Source organism: Echinococcus granulosus (genome assembly GCF_000524195.1).
Source record: "Echinococcus granulosus chromosome Unknown EG_S00038, whole genome shotgun sequence".
NCBI lineage: Eukaryota > Metazoa > Platyhelminthes > Cestoda > Cyclophyllidea > Taeniidae > Echinococcus > Echinococcus granulosus.
The window spans coordinates 225780-249571 of record NW_020170418.1 but is presented as its reverse complement, the minus strand read 5'-3'; the positions used below and the strand labels follow the sequence as shown (position 1 = coordinate 249571).

General features: G+C 40.8%; 1 protein-coding gene across 1 annotated transcript; it reads right to left on the bottom strand. All coding sequences in view use genetic code 11, as the record gives it.

Moving 5' to 3' along the window:
- Positions 1-2287: 2287 nt before the first annotated feature.
- EGR_05294 (FCH and double SH3 domains protein) lies at positions 2288-22032 on the bottom strand (the record flags this gene model as incomplete). Its single annotated transcript, XM_024494543.1, has 28 exons — positions 2288-2676; positions 2763-2879; positions 3299-3583; positions 4212-4404; positions 4431-4565; positions 4873-5114; positions 6386-6446; positions 7593-7855; positions 9212-9263; positions 10679-10771; positions 11839-12015; positions 14050-14145; positions 14481-14603; positions 16040-16168; positions 16397-16570; positions 16930-17104; positions 17138-17257; positions 17289-17380; positions 17411-17521; positions 18266-18571; positions 18901-19122; positions 19193-19307; positions 19383-19628; positions 19708-19925; positions 20664-20855; positions 21124-21244; positions 21391-21554; positions 22027-22032. The coding sequence occupies 28 exons, from the start codon at positions 22030-22032 to the stop codon at positions 2288-2290; spliced, it is 4617 nt and encodes a 1538-aa protein (XP_024351014.1).
- Between the last annotated feature and the right edge of the window lie 1760 nt (positions 22033-23792).

The window sequence follows — 23792 nt, the reverse complement described above, 5'->3', positions numbered from 1 at the left end:
GTTAAGCTGCACCGGTGACGTTGGGGTCAAATGCCTTCTTACATACTCAAGAATTCACTGGTTGGGGTTTCCGCCTCTGAGACCGTTTTTGGACCATTGACTACTCTGTGATGGCTTTCGAAGAACTATGAGGAGATGCGCAGGGAACGATGTCCAAAAGAAGAATGACTGTGTAGTGATTTGGTGGCTTGCTTAACTACGCAAGCACTTTATTCTCCACAGATTGCGCTTTCATTCCTCGGCATACCCCGAGGAGCGTGCTAATAGCTCCCTGGGTGTTCCTTGCGTTAGTCATTTATGCTCTACGGCACTGTTTTATTACGAATTCAGAAAATATTTGGGACTCTAAAGTTAAACCAGCTAAGTCGATACGTACCCTAAAGTTTTCACGATTTATAATCAGATATGTGAATGAGTAGCCTTCGATTCTAGGGGTGCTTTTTGGCGTAAAAACACCTCCCACCTGAATCTCATCCCCCTCCATCTAATTGTGTCCTGGCTTAAGCCTGCCGGATTGAGTGCCTCACATGACTCCTGCCAATTAGGGGTGGAACCTCCTTTGGGATTTTTAGCAACTCAAAGGCAACTGACGCACCACTTGGCGGTCTTATGGAAATACTACTTTTGTATTAGGTTTCGTCACCATACAGGTTATGATGCCTTGTTCTAGCAAGACCTGACGGCCCATCTTTTAACCTCGCTAGCTCCATATCCATCTTCTCCCGTAGTCTAGCACGCTCCTACACGAATGGTCACCATTAGAAATAGAACAAACTGTTGTTCTATTTCGATTAAAATTGCCTTATTTAAAGTTTATAAGGCACAAACCCTTCCTCAAACGTACATTTGGATATTCCTTCATTTCTGATGTGTAAATTGACATAAGCTCTGATTCAGGGAAAAAAGCCCATTTCAAATTGCATGATGTCGTAACCGCACTTCTTGAGAGGGTGACGATAACCACATCTGAAGCACGACTGAAGCAGTGGACCGTCCTGCACGATTTCGTAAAGCAAGTCCCTTTAATCACCAATTTACCATCAGATTGCCATCTTGTCCATGCGCACCGTCCCCGGTACTGGTGCTTATCGCGTTAAGCGTGGGAGTGTGTGCAGCGGACATCCCAATTACTTTGTAATCAAGATACTAGATCCGTTTTCCACCAACTACATCCTACACTGGGGTCGACTTCAAAACCCCCCATCATCACTTAAAATACACTAAGAGCATCTCAAGGACAATCACCAAGGTACCTAAGTAGTTAAACAGCGTTTATTTTTCACCTTGTGAAAAACACGTTGAATGTCCTGGTGCACAGTGTTAACTTCAATAAAAACAATCTGCAGACAAACATATTGAATCTAAGAGATGATACACATGTGGTGTTTACATTAGCTCACGACGAGTAGAATAAATGAAGAAAATCCGGGAAACCCGTAAAACGCAATTAACACCACAAATATTATTGCATTGCTGTAATGAATCTAAAGAGACCCCCCATTCATAGGCCCGCGTACCAAAAGGCGAAGTCCGTATATGAGCATGGGCACTCTCACATATGAATGTTGAAAATGAAGAAAAAAAAAGGATTTTACTGTACACAGTTCAACATAAGGAGGAAGTAAAGAAGCTGACTAAAAGCATGCAAAAAAAGTGGTAGCAATCAGCCATGGCTGGCATTTCATGAAATCGGGGAGTGCGCAGAGGCGATCAAGAGACCTGGATCACAGTTCAGCAATTTGAAGCTAAAGGTGAAAAAAGAGGAGGCTGAATATGAAGAAGAAGAGGTCTCCATCGCCTTGCAGTAGTTTTGGATGAGCATACGTACTTTGTTGTTAAACAAGTTCCTTGATTTTATTACTCACAGCTATCTCTCTAGTAAATTATCTCTTTGTCGGTATTTTGTTTACAATGCTATTTGTACAACCACATTTAAATAGTGGTCATGATATCTAGAAGATAATTCATCACTAAAACGAGTAACTGCTGGTTTTCCGGACAATACTTCGGTGTGCATTAAAAAAAGCAACTAGAAAAGGCTGTTTAGAACGTTTGATATGAAGTAAGATTCGTGGAGCTTGTTTACCCAAGAATGAGGAAATCTGGCGACATATATGGGGCCGCAGAACCTATTAAGGAGGCAGTACTTAAAGGAACTCAGCGCGAAATGGAGCCTTTGGTTACAAATATCATTTGCTAGATCGGAAAATCCGTATAAATTAATTCGTTACCATCGCAAAAGTGATGTTATTCCACTGAAAAGTGACAAGACCACAAATGCTTCAACCTAAGATACCGTAGGGAAGCAGCGCACCTCCTCATTGCCATAGGTTTGGTTGGGACTGATCCTGCCTTCTTCATTTGGTATGAAAGGTGAGGGTTCTTGTTGTTGATGGGTCGAGGCTGGAGGATGGGCCTCAGCAGATGGAGGGGAGGCCTGGGACGGAGTCACTTTAGCAGCCACGAGGCTGCGCGAAACACGCCCATGACCCGTAGACGTTTCTCGCCCTTGCTGCCCATGATGTTGCTGCTGCTGCTGTTGCTGGTGGTGCGAGGAACGGTGACTGGAGGAGGTGTTGTGGCTCACAGTGGAGCGTCTCGGTCCACCACTGGCACCGCCACCCCAACTTCTCTTAGCCGACGCGGAACGGGATTTGCTTCGACTCGCCGAATTACCTACAACAAGAAGGTAGTGTGCACACATATATAGCTCGACTTCTCGCTACGGTTACAAAAACCAAATGGCATCAGCAAGGGCTCACTCAATCGAGGGGAAGGAACAGAACCAGACGAGGACAAGGGTTTGCATCTTCGCTCACCGCTTGGGGATACCTTGGCATCTGCTGTGGAACCGGTCGATAACAAGGCCTTCGCGGGTCCTGAGACGAAAGAAGAATGCATATACTACAGAAAAGGGACTATTAAGATCCAGTAATGGAGTTTTGACCTCCAGCAATTCGAAGTACGCTTGTACCTAATTTATGCCACTATAGGCTTGAGCAAACGATTTGGTTCCGGAAGAAATTAAACCAGGAAATATATATATATACTAATGGGTCGTTTCAATCAACGAGAGCACCACAGGTGCCATAGACATGTGACCAAGATTTAATATATTTTAAGTAAGGGAGCTCGATTTACGAACATAAAGAATCAATTGAGGAAAAATACACAAATGTCCCGGTAACAAATGTTTCATGTGGCTTATCACAAGAAGGTCAGGCTAATGAGTAGTTCAATGGGTAGGCAAGTGATGGGATAGTTAAGTAAACGAGTAAAGAGCAGATGACAGAATTACGAGGCCGACAGGCACTGAGTCGGCGCTGCCAGATATCATCAGGAGTCACAGCTTCGACCAGCATGGAGGGGAAAACGCCACAAGCGGGAGGAGTGGTGGTTTCGGCATCAGTGAGGGGCACTAATTCCCCCTCGATCCATCCGTCGTCCACCTCGCCCACCGCCGGTCGGCCCAGCACGTGGATGACCGCGCCCACCCCAAAGCTCAACTCGTCCTCCGCCGTGCCAGCAAAGTCAATCAGTGCGCGGACAAACTGGCCTGCCAAGCATTGCTCCATCGGTGGATCTGCGATGGACGCAACCACGCCGGTTAGCATATTTGTTAGTAGTACTAATATTCACACCACAACCACCATCTGCTATGCCTCTGAGTCTAATGCACTCTGATACACGTAACGCTAATAATGCCACTAATACCCCAACAATTATTTTCGCTTTTACAGCGCGAAGCCAGACTTTTTTCTATTTTAACTTAGTCTCTTTACGCCGCTTTTTTCAACCTCGGACTGATATGCGCAATGTAACTTTTGACAACGAAGGGAAAGTGCAGTAGAAATCAAAGACATCATTGAATATAAGAGTAAATCTAAAGGAGTTTACTAAATCCTAGCTCCTCTTTGACTAAAGGTCAAATAGTAATACGAAAGTTTACTGATTTCGATGGAAAATAAAATTTTGCAGAAAAGTTATCTGCATCTGGGGCCTTCCACATGAAAGAAAGCATTTTAAGTGGGAATAACAAAGCATTGACTAGTGTATCAAGAAGAATAATGCCTTGGGTATGTCAGTAATTTTAAATTCATGATATGATCCTAATTCCTACACTATTGAAACGCACTAAGAAAAGCAAGTAGAAGTAGATTAATTCACACAACCGGACCGAAAATCGAGCTCTGAAAGGAAATTAAACTTACGAGGCGGTGCGACAGGCTCGGAGGGAGGAGAGGTAGGTGAAAGAGGGGTCTTATCAGAGGGCTCCTGCTCGGTGTCACTTTTCACCGCCAGCGCAGGCACGGCGGGGTGAGGTGGAGCCGGTGGGGGCGTCGGGTCGATTGATAAAAAAGCCCGTGGCACCAGACCCGCCTTCCCATCCAAAAGGCTGCGTACCTACAAGGCGTATTAGCCGAGTGCACGGAGCGTGCAGTGCAAAATCCATACCTTAGCACCTCAGTGGCATAGCCATCAATTTGATAGGCATTTGAATAAACAAGGATTGTGGTTTGTTTACAACTGTTTTTGATGGAGCAGGAAACATTCACATAGTCACGCTTATGCACTTAAACTCGAAATCGGTGTGACTCCAAATAACCCACTAGATGTTATCATTTATCAAAATTAAGAGCAACATTAGCGCTTTTATGGTAGTAATGTTGCGGTAGCGTTTGTGAGTTGAATGAATGATAGCATTCGTGGTTTAAGGACTTCAGACCAATTAAAAGCCCAAAAGAGCAAAAGAATGGCGCAATGAGCAAATAAATGTCCAAATTTGACAGTAGAAACATTGGCATTGGCCCAAATTTTGATAAAAATGGGATCCAATGTTATGCGTATGATCTAAATGGAACTCGCCTTCACCCAATCCTCGCCGTCTCCTGCTCCTAGGAGTACGACTCGTTCATTGCAGACCATGTTGATTTCGTCACTGCGCGCCGCGAGGAACTCATACATCGCCGTCGCCTTGGGCAACTGACCACCACCTGTCCAGTCGACTTCAGGTGAAGGCTCCCTTCTAGACGGCTGCTGCTGACTCGGGGGATCTTCGTCGTCCAATTGAATGAAGGAGGGCTCATCGTTCGCCCCAGGGGAGGTGGCGTTCGCTAACGTTAAAGTGGCTTAGTTAACATGCGCAATTAAAAATCTAATCACAAATTAAATAAATCTATGAATAGAGCATTTGGCGGTTGACTACAATACCTCATCCCCAATAAATTTAATCCACTAAAGAAGGGTTAAAACCCGAGGAAAAATAGAATATCAATGATCTGCGAACCTTGCCATGGAATTATGAAAAATGGGTGAAAGCGAAAAAGTAAATGCATTCAGACGCAGAAAAGCCTAGTTAGATGTAATTCGTGACGAAATGCATAACCGAACAAGTGATGATTTAGAAAGAGGTATGATATCGCCTTGGTTTGTAACAATGTCCATGGAGGGAGTGTAGGTATTATTTTTTATGCCATTGAAAGGTGTAAACTTCCCGGAATGCTCTGAGGCTCACTTTGGTGTTTATTATGCCGTAAATAATAAACAAGTGTATATGTACATGTATCAGTAATTTGCAAAAACCTTCCCTACTGCCGAGTCGGTAAATCGCCTGGGAAAAGAGTAAGCTTCAAACAACCAAGAATAGCATGAAGAACATTTGACGACACGAATACTTCCTCTTCAAGCACGAAAACGATAAAATCGAGTGACATGCAATAAACTAGTGGTTAAAACATCAACTGAGGTCTAAGTTGACGAGATTGCAAACATCCCCATTACCATTTGACAAACTTGGATAAGTGGAGATAGAACTTTTCTTTCATGATATCTGTCGAAAAAAAGCTGTTGCGGTATCATTGCGTTTTTTTTGTCTTCTTTGATGACGAAATAGTGCGTGAACTTTCCCAACCTAAGGAAAACTTATCGTAAGATCAAATGCTAATGAATGGTAAATGTGAAATAAGTTTAAAAAATAAAAGTCATTGTGCTGACATTTTTAAGGGCAAGCTCTTCAACAGGATGGGATTAAGGATAGGGATCTGCAACATTGGGACCGTGTGAGAAAATTAAGTGAAGCGAAACTTCAAAGGCGGCCCCGCCGGAGCGGAGCGACAAGTCGTGGTAAATCATAACGCTCCATGCCCAACCACGTAAACATAAATTGATTTCATAAAGAGATTTGTATCCAAATGTAACAAGGGGTTAGAGGGTGATGTGTATAAAGGAATAAAGGTTGAGAACCACCCAGGACATGTTTTGAAACAATTTTTGGCTGTAATAGGAGGATAAACTAAAATGGACACCTGGGGAAGCAAAAACATTTTGGTAGATAGTATTTGAGGGGCTACCGGATCCAAGGCAAGTCAAAATTATTCACTCTTACCTCGAGCCCAGGCTTCATTGGCAAGCTGTTGAGCTGAGGTCCGAGATATACCACCGTTTTGCTGAAAAGCAGAGTAAATGAATCACTTGTACTTTGTGGCCTAAAATTGACAAGCTTGAGCCCAATTCATTTATCAACCAGTCTTTCGAAATAAGTAAGCAAACAGTTACAGACCCCCGAGAAGACGAAAAATAGCAATATTTTGCTCAATATTCAATAAGTTAAATTAGAAAGAGAATTTGTACTTATGAATGGAATCCCAAAGCACCTGAAGCAAAATCTAGAAATGGTCCTTTGTTCCAAATTATGCAGAAATTTACTAGGTACGCCCAATCAAAGGGAGGACTAGACCAAGTAGATTTGCCATTATAAAAAGACTAACGAATCCCTCATTCACATGTACGCAACAGCCTTGACTACGAGTGATTGCAAGGGAGCGGATGACTCGCAACCGTTATTTGATGCAATATAAACTAAAGCGCTTCCAGCAACGCTGACTAGGGGATCGGAGAATGACAACTCACAGCGGAACACTTGAAGGGGTTTTCAAAGCCCTTCTCCACGCTACTTCGCACTGTGGCGTCAGAGTGATCACTGATATTTAAGCATTTCTGACGCCTGCCTAATGAGTAAATCTACCTATGTTTTGATTGCAGTTACACCCTCCAAACTTCCTCACGGAAAATAATTTAAATAGCTAACGCGCAATAGTCAAATAAGGACAGATCGTCCCAAATGTATCGAAAAAACCCATCCAAACAAATGCAAAAAGTAACCTATTTTGATTTCATCAACTAGGACACTAAGAGGTATCCTCCATTAATAATAGAACCACTCAGCGTTAATATGGCTCTTAAAATCGCTAATGTCTCTTTGGTGGTGACGAGTTCCGTAAATATTCACGCCATTTTAGCATTCATGACCACAAAAAACAAACTGCATTTATTAAATCAGCCAACAAGGGTTAAAATACATGCATTCAAACAATGTAAAAACATGTATCTTAACCTCTGAGATTCGGGCAGGTTAGCATAGAATAAAACCCAACTGTCAAGGTTAGTTACCACTGTCAGTTGCTTTCGTGAAGAGACAACTGCAGCACAGAACAAGTGATGTGGAATCGGTGAAATGGAAAAAGACACGCAATTTATAGGTACACCATCAGATAAATGCGTAACTGTGACACCAGTAAAAACATGCTACTTACCGTGCGAGAACGTGGGATAGAGGAATTTAGAGGTGCAAAGGCATTCTCCAGAAGGAAGGAGTTTCTGTGCTTAGTTGAATCAGTCAGCAATCCCGTAAGACCCACGGTGCTGCCCTCCGTTGAGCTGCTTCCCGTGGCTGCGGTGGAACTCGAACTCGCACCGTGCTGAGCCTTCTCTGCCACTTCCATTCCTCTACCTACCGTTCCGGTTCTCACCTCCGTCGCTGCCAGATTCGCCTCGTATAGGGCTGCTTGCACGTCCACTGACGAAAGGAAAGCACGTGAAGACGTATAATTCCATCAGTACTCTTTGATAGACTTAAAATGATTTCACCGATGGTGGTGGTCATATTTAGGTATTGTGCAGAGGTGAACTGCTAATAAAAACTTGCCGTTGTCATCAATAGTTAATGGAAATATTACATACAAACGCAACGCATTTTTGAGGGTCGTTGTGTGGCTTTCACCGTTAATTAGGAACAGATCCTACGACCTCATCCGTTACCATGATACCAAAAGTCAAAATTTTATTCGCTGCCAGACAATCCATGATTTGTTTTGAATACGACCTACTTTTTGACAAAGTAGTGGTCAATTGCTTTTTGAAATTTCTCGAGCAATGTCACACCAGCACTGTATTAGTACGCTAATGTAAATTAACCTTTGTGATTAGCAGTCCCAAGTTCGCTATTCTGGAGAAATGAAGAGGATAATGTAAAAAGGGTGGTGAAAGGGAAAGAGAGAACATAAACCTATAGGAATAGAGTCAAATTTAGTGGTTTTGTAGTCCTGTAATTCGTTTATATGTATATTAAAACTACCAACGCAGAATTGAGCAAATGTAACATAAGGTGCAGATTGAAATTGTGGAAAAGCGGAAGAAATGAAGTTAGCTTCGCTAATTCAAATACACACACAAACATCTCTCGAAAACAAAATACGCATGATCAAATGGGCGCGTTCAAATACCGGAAAAAAAACAGACGTATTTTTGTGCTCAAAAAAGCTTCACCTAGGTACGGTATTAGGAAGCCAGAGATAGTTAATTCAATGTCACCACCTTTTGCGCGTGACGAAAAAGACTCAATTTGAATATCAAAGCTACTTACTTGAAGGTTACATAGAAAAATATGTCTATCTTTTCCAGTGCGAACTATGCATGTCTTCATCATGCAGCTTTAGCATAATGGAAAATCAAGATTCCACTACACATTTTGCAGTGTGCTATCCTTCTATAAAGGTTTAAACGAAATTCTATAGGTTCATGAGAAAAAGCCAAGATATTCGCAATGGAATTCAAACCGACGATGTTAAAGTATGAAAAAATTTAAAAAAACTAGCATTTTCTAAGTCTGGAGTTACGGCACATCTCAGTACTTCACCTTAAAACGAATGCCACTTAAAATGAATATGGTGATAGCTAGAATGCCATGCATGGAAAAGTCGAAGCAAATAGGTTTACCTTACGAAATTGAACTTAATTTGACTGACAGAACCAAGGCGGATCGAGATAGCACAAGTAATTAAGCCTAAAGAATCGCTAACGCCTGTGTGCGGCTAGCACCGATGAATGTCCGACTTATAGACAGTCAAAGTTAATTTAGGGGAGGGCAACTAACCGTGTGTCTTCTTCAACAACTCCAAACATGCACTGATTTTCGTTTTCTCGATCTGTAATAAAGAAAACAGAGCACAAATTTGCAAAAAAGCTGAAATCATGACCACTTACTCTAACCTAAAAGGTTCTCCTTCTAGCTAGCAGTGACAAGTGAAAAATTCGCAAAAGCTTCAAGTGCACCTCAAATCTCGGCCGGACAACAATAGTCACGATTTATACCAAATCGCGTCATTGAAAATTTCAAGAGAACCGACGGCTGGAATAACTTCAAGGCATACGATTAAAGGGACAAAAGCGTTGCCCAAACGGTGGACAATAGCAAATATCGCATCATATAGATGAACCGACACTTCATCGAGGCGGGGCCAAAATATGACACTAAAATATGCAATTTACAGGCTTGCCGATAATAAAAACTGACTTTGATACGACTAAAAAAGCGCTTTGACGCTCTGCTCAGAACCATTAATCATACTGGAGTGAGAGCAAATTGACTGCTGCTATGATCTACTAAATTTTATTCGAAAAATGTTTCCGTGCTTTGGGAAGATATGAAGATAAAGTACCTCGAAGATAAAATTCAGCTTCTAAAAATGTCAAATAGTGGCTGAAAAATCGTTCTTGAATTCTAACCAGCAATTTTGGTTCGAATATACCTTTCAGCTTCAAATGAAACGCACCGAAAGCCAGATGAAAAAGATCGGGAACTGGTTTTCTGTTATTTCCCATTATTAAATATAGTAAAATACGAAGTGTAACAAACGTGTGAGCCGTAGCAACTGCTTTCGCGTACGGCTAAAAGAGAGCCTGAATTGACGGAACCAACGCAGTCAAGCATAATGCCTATAAACGGTATTTTTACCACCAAGATAGTCCAGTCAAAACCCCAGGGAATAAGTAGTGCCAATATGCCCCCTCAGTGGAGATTCTAGCGACGCAATGAGAAGCTACTTAAGCACAGTACCTGAAATATCACATTGTGCTATAGCTTGTGGGAACTTCAATGTGCGAACCTGTGGTACAATCAAAGTAAACTTTAGTCATTATTACATCATGCAAAGTTTGAGATGTGCATTACCTAAAGTCGATACCATGCACCGAGGAAGCCTGGTTACAGTAAACTTCAAAGTGAAGGAGAAATTATGCTCCATTTTGCAGGCGCAAGGATGGCACCGGTTTCAAGCGCAATGCGATCAACCTACTTAACGATAAAATCAAAATTTCCTTCCCGAGTTTTAAACCAACTCACCAGACAAATGTGTAATATTTTCAACCTGCGCATAACGCAAAAGCTAAGTGGAAATTTTATTTAGTGATCCAACAGTAAGCACCAAAGAATAGCAGCAAAATGTTGTTAATTTTTTCCCCCAGCAACAATTCGAAATTTAGAAAGTTATTTAGACAGATGCCAGCTTAATTTGCAAGATGGACGAATATGAGGAGTGCAAATTGAATAACTTTTTCTTACTTCTTCACGTCGAATCGCGAATTCCAATTCTTCAACTTTATTCTCGACGTATTCCTGATTCAGGGCACCGCTGTCCTCGCTGGTATCACAGTCCTAGAAGATCCGGAAAAATCAAGAAAATCACAAGTAGTTACGAGGATAAGAGCAAAGGAGACAATAATGGCAGTTGGTGGAAGCATGAATGTGAATTGTTATGATACCTGCTTAAGTGTCAATCTACTTCAATAGGTAGTGAAAAAAAAACCACGAACGATCCGGTGCATTGAACAGTGCCTCAAATTGTGATGCTTCCCTTGTATGTACCATGACAACAAGTGCCTTATCAAAGGTGCTTTGTCTCAAAAAGTCCTTGAAGTCTGAGTGCCGCAACAGTGAAGTGCAAAAAACAAAAGCGGTAAAAAAACGGAGTGCACAAAAGTGCAAGCAGCGAGGTGGTGACAACTAACCTTGAGAGGGAACTTTCGCGGCGGCGATGGTACCTGCTTCAAAGGAATGAGAGAGAGAGAGGCCTAGACTACATAAAGATTACCCTATCAGTGAAAAAAGCACAGGCCGTAGGCTGATATGGTGGTGGCGGCAATGCAGCCAAACTAACGAGACGTCTAACGTACGCAATTAATACTAGTGGGGATTTATTTTCCCAAAGTAAGATATCGAGATCCGGCAGCTGGTAAAACCAGTGATGGCACGATTAATCGTAGACATCAAAATCAATTCAAGGAGAGCAATCCAGCCAAAGTTGATGAAGTTGTTTTGCAAAAAAGTCCCTCAGGACCCGAAAAAAGGGGCAGAAAATTTCATTCAACACAGAACTCTAGCAGTCTAAGGCCTTTTAAGCTGCGAAAAAAATGAAACCAAGACAATATTGACTTGAGCTAAAATTCCTGAAACTTACTCAGGTGACTTTTGATATAATCATGTAAAATACAAATAGAGAGTTCCAGTATTTCAACCTACTACCCAGAAATGCATTTCAAAAGTAGAAAAACAAATACAACATCAAAAAGGGAAATCTCCCGAACTTATAAATAACCAGGACTAATTTGGAGCTATTGCTTCATAGTAGCCAGCAAAAAAGATTAGCTAAGTATTATTCCATGATATCTTAATTTTATCTAGAAAATTCACTATTTTAGAGGAGGGAAGGAGAGGAAGCATACCTGACTTAGGGAAACGCTCATCCCGGGAGAGGGGCTAATCCGACCAGAGCAGAGGTCGTTGATCTCCTGCCGGTAGGACTTGATCCGTCGTTCTCGGGTAACAAAGCGACGAGCGAGCTTCTTGGCCACTTGCTCAAAGCTGCCCTCTTTCGCGTTCACTGATAGTAACGAGGATATCTACGATAAGGGGAAGGCTAATGAAAACCTGCTTCAAGAGCGAAAAAAGAAATTTTACGGCTTGAAGTGAATGCTTAGCTGTGCAGTTGTTGGTCCAGCCTTACAAGCCAAAACAGCTGTCGAAGCTTAAGTTGTCGCCATGACGCTATCAGCCGTACAATCGATCGCAAAATCGGGGGCATCGTAAAAGGTGCTTAAGAGGATTAGTAAATATGAGGTTGACTGAATCTACCCGTTATTGATGGAAACTATGAAAGGCTTGATGTAATGAGCGGACACATTTGAACCGGTTTCCCGATGATTTCGCATTCTTTCATGCAGATGCGACTCGTTAATACGGGACTCGTTATTCCATTGCTAATGAAAACAATCAAAACTAATGTAACATTTTTCAACTATGGTATGTTGTGTGCTGTTATGCATTGGACAACCTACCCATTTTTACAAACGTTGTACTAAAATAACCGCAAAAAAGCCCATTTTTCTGATCTGAGAAAACCAGATGTTATAAGGGAGACAATTTTAAGAAATTGTTTTTATTCTAAACATTAGCACAAGAAAAATTAAGCCAAATTAACAATCCCCACTTTAGTTTGAAGTGCTTGCTTAATAGTGTTAATAGTTAAGATCTTGGTGATATTAAGCGGCAGAAAGCAAAGCATTTCTTAAGTTGATTTATACTACTTGAAGATGTACAGTTTGCTGTGATGCTTGTTTGTATACACTATTTTTATAAGATAGAAAGCGAAAGAAATACAATGAGCCCCTACAAAATCCTAACGCATAGTAGAGTTACAGCCTAAGATGCAGTGTAATGACCAACCACCAGATTGAGGAATGATTTAATGAGATTCAAGAAGTCCTGATTTATGTTTAAATAGTGAGCCACCTCCATCAAACGTAGATAATGACCGGACAAAGTCTATTTTAATGTCTAAAACAACACAGTTTTCTATAAGCAGGAGTCTAAGAACCCAGCTCTCAGAAGTAATTACACTTTAATAAAGGAAAAACAAATAGTATTAAGACATCAGATTTTAATTACCAAGCTGGTTTGTACGCTTATGGGGCGACGGCTGATTTCAAGACAGGTAACAAAAATGATTAACTTAATTGGGGGAGATTAAAGAGAAATTTCAAATCAAGTAACCCGTTGAGGTGTACCCTTTTGCACGATAAAGACAGGAGATGTACAATAGGGAAGTTTGCGCAACTTATTATTACACCTAAACATACATTATGTGCAATGGGATTTCTTGGACCTATGCATTCGAATATTTAAAACATTGTCCAAAGACAGCGTGTACTTAATGCGTTCAAATCCAAGAAAGAATAGTTTGTAGAATATACGGAGAGATCGGTCCAATTAAAATGTTAACTTGAGGACGAGTTACTTGTCAACACAAGGTTCAGATTTTTAATAATAGTTATCATTGGGTACCGATGTGGTAGACTGCAGGATAATATATTATCTTATGAAAGGCGCAATATCGATAGCGATTATCAAACACGCCAGATTTAATCTGCCTATGAGGATATGATTTGGGTGCATAAACTAATTGCATAAAGTAAACAGAAATTAAGTTCGAACGTTCGGGGTAGCCACAGATACGAAGTTAGCAATTCAAATAACTCCGAATAACGGAACATTACAGAAAACAGATGGTTAAGCCTTCCGATATACAAGGAAAACTCACTGTTAATTGGTATGATCATCTATACAAAGAAAACGTCCATTTATGAATAATTTCTGACTTACAATAAGGTAGCAGCTTCGATGTTAAAAGGCAATATTTTAATTCTCAACCTCATTCAACTACTGAAAACCTGGATGTTCATTGGATGTCAGTCATCACTGAGTCGTCTATAGAATCACCATTTCATGTCTTATGAAGCTGAAGCATGAAACATATGACATCATGGCACATTCAAACGTAAAATAGGACGCTCAAATCAAAAACAAACAGAAGTCAACAATGCTGTCATGTTTAACTGCAAAAAACTCCGATAAAAAGCGTAATGTATGAGACTTACCGTATCACCATCTCGAGGTTCGAAATGAAATTCAACATCAGCAGAGAAAATGGGCAATTCCTTAATGAAGTTTTCCCAGGCAGTCTTTCGATTAATCTGAAAAAGAAGCTAGTCTATTTACACACTTAAAAGTAATAAATCGAAGGTCATATAGCCTATGGCTCGGCTTTGACGTTATTGGTGTCCATCCAATGACGATTTGGGACGCATGAAAATGAATTTGAGAATAAAAATATCTTGAAACGGCATATTTCACACCACCTGTAAAGCATGTAAAGAGATTTGCAGGCTATTTCAGCATACTTCCTGGTTCTAGAAATGTTGACGTTTGCATCACAAGTTCCCTTAGAGAGAATCAGTGACAAGAAACTGAGACAACCACGTAATCACTTCGGGTCATCGATTCAGGCATTCTTTCCCACATTGCATACCTTAGTTGATTCTTCCAACAGAGCCTTAAGTGGGTCCTGATGGTGTCGACAGATCTCGAGTTCCATTTCACTAGTTTTGTAAAGAACCTCACGAAATCGATCATAGACGTCCCCGTCCAGGATCTATGGAGAATGAGTGACATGAAGCTATTTTCTCCACCTTATAATTAATACTCTCAATTGACTAGAAATAAAAGGCAAAGGTGCGGTACACCACTCTCAAGGAAGGGACTTTTAAAGCATAAAAAAGAAAACCCCGTGAGACAGCAGTCGGAAATGGCATGTACCCAACTTTCAAGCGCAAAGTCAAACGGGACGAAAAACGAACGGATAGCCTATTGTTCGTTTATTAAGGGGACTACAACTTTTCAAAATGAAGTTTTGGAAGTGATATTCTGGTGAATAAATATCTTACATTTCCCACTAAGTTCTACACTCCTCCTAATGCATATAAATAGTAGCATTTATAGCAATACTAATTTAAGGTAACTATGACCCTGCAAATCTGTCCACTGGGAATGCAGAAACCAGGCCCACAAACCCACATATGACAAATGTGCCTTAATCGTTAACTTGGGGCTACGTTATAGCGACCGTTGAAAGCTGATCGAAGTACGCACTTAAGCACAGGCAATGTTGGGAGTTACTTTTGCTGTGTAGAATGGGAAGGACTACATGGAGGCGAGGTTGCAGGGTTAGTTTTGCACTTTTCAGCAAATCACCTCATCTATCGATGCCGGGCCTTCATAAACGCAGTTTTACAAGGTATCAGCTAAACGCAATAGCTTTTTGAATGATGCCGTCTTTTTAAGAGCGCTATGTAATATTTTTGGCCATGCAGTGAAATTTTCGAAGAGAAAACAACGCTTCTTTACAGTTTGTGTGAAGTGGTAGAAAATGGTCAGCTTTCACATACGTAAGGAAGGGACGGCGATGATTAGAGCAAATTTAGTAACTCCAGGGAATTTCTCCACGTTTTAGGAAGGAGACAAATTCACATTCTTGCACATAAATACTTAATGAAGTTCTCGAGGAACTAAAAATATCGAAACTATTTAGATTATATCGATTAAGGGTTCTAAAAATATTCCAACCCGAATATTTCCGTTGAGAAGTAAGGCAACTACCATTATATCATTTGGGAAATTTTGCCAAATAGACTGAATTCTTGAAATCAGGTGGATGAAAATTGTTAGCCTATTTTAATTCACTCAAAATGGATCATCAAAAAATATTTTGCTGAATGAATATCAACCGAAAGGTTTCATGAAGTTTTAGCAACACCAAAGAAATATTTTTTGCCAAAATTCGCATGTGGATAATTTTTAAATACTATTTATTTGCACTTGTAGCAATAAAATGGGATATTCGTAAATCATTTTTATAACTAAGCAAATGTTTCGCTGCTGGATGGCAAATCAGCAAAAACGGAAAATAACCTTGTGGGTTACGGAATAAACTCAGAACTATTGCTTTAACAGAAACTAGGAAAACACTTCTTTAACACATTCCACTTCCAGACTTATGGAAAGTTGTAAACAGACTTAAAGTTGTCATACCTGAGCAAGGTCTGGAATGTCAGTTTTCAAATAGTGATCAAGATGAGCATTTATTGCAGTTAATTGGAAGAGGTATTCATTTCGAGCTCCTGCAGATCGATTCTCGTACTCATCTCGTCTCTGAGAGATCTATGGCCAATAAAAATAACGAGGGATCTACAAAAAGATCTGACTTACGGTTGGAGAATTAACTATAAAAAAGCGACTACTCATTGATCCACGGTTTTGGACTGTAACTACTAAGTATATTTAAATAAATGGTGTTGGTTTGAAAATAAGACATCTTTATGGTGTTAGTTCTAATAAAAAATTGTTTAACTCCGGAGCACTAAAAAGACAAATGTAAGGAACAAGTACCTTGGCGTGATTGCGATGAAGTTGAGCCATAGTGCTGAATAGATTCGTCGAACGCCGACGCAGTTTGTCCTCGATATTCATAGCCTTCAATCGCGTCTCGTGGGCCTGTTTTTCTTCTTCAGAGTAAATTTTCTGCGATTTTACCATTTCTTGCATAGATGCAGCTAAATCATTCTGAATGCAGAGGGAAAATATCACACGATAATCGTTCCCAGATAAACTACTTTAGGGAGACTACAATTCTTAGGTAAATATCGGGTGTTTTTATAAAAGGGCATTTGTAATTAGAAATACGAGGACAAATAATACTACAAACTAGAATGCTAAATAATGAAGTGGGATCAGCAGTACTTACAGATGATATCATAGTGCATATCATACAACTCAAATATAGCATGACGAGATGATTAGACATGCTGCTGCTATCGAGTGCCGACTTCGCAAAACATAACACATACAATAAAGTAAAAGTTGTTTTCAAGGCAACTAAGTCAAGACCACACAGAAACACGGAGAACTTGACATAGTCATACTTGCAGTGACTTAAGCTGTTCAAATATTCGCTTGGATACAGCGACACGAAGAGACTTGACAGGCTTTAACTCTAGGCTGAGTCGGTGATGTATCTCAGCCAATTTTAAGTGAGACAGGGCAAGAGCGTTGAACTCTTGCAAAAATAACTTCCAAATATCCCATACGGAGCGGTGTCTACAAGGATTAATGAATTAAACGCACATTTACCCAGTGTTGGGAGGATTCGGAAGAGCTAGAAACTCCTTCTTGCTAAGAAAAGAGGAGCATAACTTTTGCAATGCCTGCCCATATTCTTTGTCCAAAATTGCTCTCTGTTTACAAAAACTCCTAGGAAATGATTTCACTTCTAAATTGATACCTCATATCTTCGAGCAGCTCTGTTTCATTATTTTGTTTTGACAGCAGTCTTGAAAAATGCTCAGACTGAATATACTTAAGCTGGCTTTGTGGCTACGGAAATTGCTAACACGAAATAAATACCTTTTTTGTTGAAGCTTGCATAACGACCTTAATACACCGGTCCCACCAATCGAGTCCCAGACATAGTATTTTGTTTCGGGCGCTGACTAAATAATAGACTCCAATAAATTTCTTAATTAGTTAAAAAGTGATCATGGCTGTAAAAATAGTCAAGGCAGCTACAAATTATCTCATTCTACATGAGTTGATTGAATGTCTCCGTTAAGAAACTCCTGACTAAGAAAGTAGTTACCATAATTTTTTTTTCTGATATTAATGATTTTTACAATTTGCTCACAAAATTTCGTCAAAATCAAAATTTGAAGGGGCTTGTGCAACACTTGATCAAATGTATTGGAAAATCTGACAAAAGGGGGCATAGAGTTGAGGTGAAGCAGGCAGTGAATCATTTAAAGTGTTTACGGATAGAAACACTGTTCTCTAATGAAATTTGTCCTAGTTCTATGGTATGAAATGAATCATATACCCAGGTAACACCTTTTGAAAGGTGATCATAATCGGTAGATTACTACTTTCACCGCAATCACTAAAAGTGCCTGAACCTCCACTTCCACACTGTCATCAGTCCTTCAGAGCTTTGCCCATCAAAAACTGCCTTATAGAGTACCACGACCTTACAACACAGAGGCCTCCCGCACCAATCAGAGCTTCCTGTGTGTACCTTGTACTCACTTCAGGCGACGACCCCTCAAGATCTCATACATAAACGCCCCAGCGTCTATGAGTCCCAATATAAACATTGAGAAAAGAACAAAGGCTATACTGTACGGCAAAATTTGTATAGTTGCTACTTTTATACAAAGTAGTCCTGTACACTGGAACGGACGTTCAAAAGGCGAAACTAGAGGTGCTAACTCGACACTGTTCATGCTGCGCGCGGGCATTGGCGGGGTTGGTGTGGAAGGTGCGGAGGACGGGAAGGGCAGCATCTTGGCCCAACAGCTGGTCACAGTTCACGCAGGGCTCCGTGAAGAGGCGCGTGTAGGTCTGCAGCCAGTCGCAGAACTGGTGCAGCGCCGAGAGTTGCGTAGGTGGCTCGGTGGTAGTGGCGAAATGTACCAGCGCGTTACGTGCCGCCTCTGTCACCCTGACGAAGGTCACGTGGCGACTGGGCGTTGTGAGGTCCAGTTGGCTCGCCGTCGGCGGCAAACCCTCTGGCATCTAATGGGTACAAGAACAGACCTTACCTCCCACAGTAGTCAGTACCCAAACTTTTCCTTTTTTCAGAGATGCAAAAAAAGCGAAGTACAAGGGCAAAGAAAAGTAAAAGAAGAGGAAGGGAGCAACCCAAGAATAACCTTTAGAAATTCGCTAAGCCAATTAGCAACCATATTGGAGAAAGGAACAACGGTCTATGGGAATAAGTAGCGTTATAAAGTAAAAGTAAACAAGCTAAACGGAGAACTAAGTGAAGGTATGAAGGGAACCTAGGAAGGCCGATGGGCAGAGGACAAAATTTGGACGAGTAAGAACCATCCGAAAGGACCTACAGTGTCAACGTTCGGCAAGAGATTGGTAGAGAAGCCACTGATTGCTCGAGAGTAGAGTAGATCAGACATAGCTTGAGAAATTCGCGGAAATGTGCCGGGATTCGCGGCTTGAGGACGTAATGTGTGGCCAGACGCGTAATGCGACTCATCTAGACCACGTATAATGATGTTTTCCATACAAAGATTACCAAAAGTGATGAGGCAGTGCATGATATCCCCCACCTGTGTAGGAGAAAAGATTGAGTTAGTGCGGAAAGAAAAAAGATTAACCGGTAAAGGCTTCAAGTCTCACCTTAACGTAGAGAATTGGATTACGAGAATTCGATTCAATCAGTGCGAAGCTCATCTGTGGTGCTGCCAGATTCCTTAGATCCATGCCTGAGGAAAGAGGAACGAGAGTAGTATTTCTATAAAAAAAACAGCATAGTCACACAACAATTGTAATGTTTTGAGGGATGGGAAGGAAACGGCACAAAAAGTACCTCATAAATCGACCACAACTAGCCAGACTAAGTTGAATGGCCTCTGTTCGGTAATTCGTTCGACGCAGCCAACGACAGGCCTCGTTTCGGCCAACAAGCCAATCAACGCGACGCAAAGAGTCTCCGCTTTCCATCTGGACGTCCATTTGGTCGAGAGGGAGGACAAGATTGTATGGCAGCATAGAACGACTGTCCATTTGCTTTTTAGACTTAGTTGCCGATTTGTCCAGACTATCCACAAGTGATCTAAAGAGACGCATAGCTAGGAACCAGATAAAGCTTTGTCAAGTGGCAATGAAGAAGATCCAGAGCTTAGTGAACTAACTTCATTTTCCGAATAGACACTTCAATGTCGTTGAGCTCTGCACCCACATCCGACTGCCTGCCCACCTCCTGGGTGTCAGCCTCGGGGTCGGTAGCGGGCCTGTCAAGAAGACTCATCAGGAGGAGCCGAATGCGTCGTACATCGCGAATGTTTGAGGCCGCCCAACGGGAGAGGTGCTCGCACGTCCGCAGGTGGCCCTCCAGTCGTTGTGAGTGAGCCTGCGATGAAACACCCTGCTCTTCACTTTATTTGGCAAGGGGCCAGCACAGGGAAAAAACAAAGATAAGTCAGTAGAACTTTTATTTTAGAGGAAGACACTGGACACATAAAATGATTATCTGGAAAAGAGTAGAAGACAAAAGGGGAAAAAGAATCAAGTACTCAGAAAATAAAACGAAACCAAGGTTAGATAAAAACGGGAACCAATGTAGCTGGATCACATATCGCTACGGGACAACAATGCAGCCGAAAGCTCTTCTTTGAAGGCGATTGTCGGTTTTGGTGGAAGTCTGGAGTTATCTGTACGTAAATTCTGTAGAATTAACATCGTTTGCATGGGATATACGGTCTTAAACCTGGCGAACACATCATTATCCATTTCCTAAAAATAATGGAGAAGTGTCACGCTGAGTACCTTGAAAAAAAGTTTGCAGTGGTACCACTAAGTCTTGAGCATGCTCCTAGGCTGATTTAATAGTGAACTACACTAAGATTTCAAATAAATGGCAAAAAAAGAAAAAGTGATTCGAATAGTAAGCAGATAAGATGATAATAGTACTGTAGCAGCATGTTGAAACACCGATTATGTATTTTTCTAAACAGCACAAAAGGTGTTAGTGCTCACCAAGTAAATGCGCGCAAATACAAGTAGGTGATTGAGCCCCAAATTCAAGTAAAATATGATTTATAACGATTGCGAAAAGTAAGCGTAGCTTTACTAAAAAAGTAACAATTACCTCTATCAAGACGCCAATGTTTCTGACATGAGATTCATTTACATTAGCTGATACCTTTAGCTCTTCAGAGCGATTTTGACGGAGGTAAAAACAGAAGCAAAGATCATTGATACCCCTATCTGAAAAATCGTCCTTCATCAGTTTGATTGCATAGACGACTGAAAGACTGTAAATGGCTGAACCAACTGACTTCTGTTGAGCATAAAATCAAAAAAGTTAAGTAATTCCAAGGAATGTCCAATGATCCGTAAAGCATACAGTACATTATTTATATTTATTCGACTCACAATGGAATAAAGTAACTACAAGTATGATAAACTCATCTCAAAAAACACGAAACTGGGGTAATATTTATCAAAATAACATATCCTGCTGATGTTCAGGCATTGTTCGGAAAGAACAAAGTCGGTGTGCAACCGATGGCTAAACACTGTAAAACAGGTGAAAGGGAGCGGCTTACTTTAACATCGATTAAGTACACGATGTCCACCAGAGGCGACTTGATTAAAGCACAAACTAGGGTGCCGACATCTCGACCAAGACAATAAACTGATGTGACTGTATCAGGCGAATAGTAATACCTGAAAGCAAGTCAACCGCAAATTCACCTGCAAAGCTACTAAATGTAAATGAAGTGTCCATCGAAGCAAAGTCAGTGATAGGAGAGGTAAACAGCAGTGACTTCAATATGGATGTGATGAACGAAAATAATCATGTAAGGACTCACGACTTAACATAATAAGAAAAAGCGGTATTAAGCAACTCCTCGAGATGTCTGTTTTGTTCCTTGGGCAGAGGTGGATCAGATATGGGTGGCTGAAAAGCACCCGTCCAAGGTGATCTTGTGGCGCCCATGAACCGATTTATGTCACAACATATGTACTTGCAGTTCTAAAAATGCCAATGGATATCTGAGTAAAAATGGAAAATGCGTAACAATCAGGTGAGCAAAAAGACTTGACACGAACATGTGCTTGAATGCAAGATAAGTTATTCTGAGTTATTTGTAGCACTTATGAATAGATCTCCGAAGCGCACCGAATACACAAAATAGCTAAAAAACTACAAATGATGAACCTCGCAGAAGATGCTTATCACCACAAAGACCTGGACAAATTGATACTAGAACATCGCCAAAAGCCTCACACTCGAGTCTTCCTCAATAGTTAGTGGAAAAAGGCGTTCTGGAGAATCAAATCCAAGAAGTCCAGGGAAATGTTTGCGCAATAAGGGGAAGAGCCCAAATAGTTTATTTGGAGGGATTCTGACTAACAACTCGATGTTCTAGAAACAAACAACATATACGATAAAATAAAGCGCAAAGCAAGTCACCATTTATGTGTAACTGTTAAGACTGACGTACCTCCATCCCGTCTCTGATCCCAAACCTGAGGCGCAGCCCCACAAGTTCTTGTGTAGCACCAAAAGCAGACGATTTAAACAAATATTCCGCATATAATATTCTTATAAACTATTTCAAAATACTAATTTTCAGCCTCTACAGAATAACTGAATACAAAGCTATACTTGCTATTGTATATTACGGAGTGAAGACGACATTGTCCTCCCTAGTCTTGCTCCCATTTGAGTGCATAATATTTTTACTCAGTACGGAACTTCGATGAAAACACTGCCAGATTCCTGGGCTTACTACCGTAGGATAACATCTTTCTAAACTTAAAAATAGTTAAACTGAGTTAGAAATAAGGCACTGAACTTTACCACAATAGCTTCCAGCTACTTCAGGAATTGGTTGGCCGTTGCTCTCCATCGCCCCGACCTTTATGCCCTTGGAATGGGTAGACTGATTAGCTAATGGCATTATTTATTGGTCGCGCTATTAATGAGAAAGGGGAAATTGTGCTATGTTTACTTCGATTACACTCTTTCTCAGCGGTAGGAGACGTCCTTTCGGCGGCGAGATCCGTGTCCACTGACTGTCTCTCCTCGAAGGGGTGCATTCAAAGAACCGTACATTACATAAATGGATAACACTTTTAGGGATACATTGGCTTGAAATGCATTACCTGCGTATCGGACCCATATGCAACGAACTGCTTACCGCGCTATTTATTTCGTAATTACTATGGAGAGATTCTATGACTTTGCTGGATTAAAATTGTGTTGCGCTCCACCAAATACCAGACTAGTCTTTGGACTTCTAAACCATAAAATCAGCTTAAATTGCCTTTAATAAACTTACACCTGAACTAGTTTTCCACTAAGCAAATGAATATTCTACTTAATGCGGAAAGCGTAGCGGTACAAACCGCAACGTTCAATTCTTACAAAGTGTTCCAAGAGCTTTACGACATACTTAATAGCTATATGTTCCTTTTCTTAAGCGTTACAACATGACAGTATTAGTACTTAAGTGAATACATCCTAAAGTAATCATTAATTTCCATAAAAATACAGTATTGATTTGTGATAAGATGTAGGGATGCTCAAAGTCTTCCTTATGTGGTCGTAGGTCGTACAGGGGAGTCGACATTTTTAAGTGTGGCTGAAGGACCCTAGCTTTCGGTGGGTGCATAGCCAGCGGGCCTTAGATGCCCTCGCAGTTAAGAGAAGCGTTATGACGGAGACTGTGCGGTTAAATCAAGCCTCGTACCCATTTATATTTAAAATTTAAATACATCTATTAAGGTCTTGTAAAATCCGCATATTTAACAAAAGATCATCTGAGAACTCGTAAACAAAACATACTAGAATGCTTTGTAATTCAAGTAGCAGGTGTATTCATTATTGCCTCCGGTGAACAACCAAGAGCCGTTGTTTATTAGTTTCGGAGAAAATAATTTAAGAGCTAATAAAACAGGAAGGACATTCTAACAATAAGAGAGAATGTGAATTCAAATTCCACTTGTATTACCTTTGTTTAATGTGAGACTTTTTATTTCTCATAAAGCAAGCTCTTAACTGGCCGCCTAAGAAATATCATCCCACATAAGTCTAACGGTAATCTGGTAAACCCTAATATTACTAGTACTTCATTCGCAAATGGCTCCAAATTTTATTGATTATAGTAGTTATTATTTAAGCTGTGAAGGGGATGTTATGATGAAATGAACCATTAGAAACGCTTTACTAATGTGCAGGCATCTGATTGTGTGGTGACAAATGCGA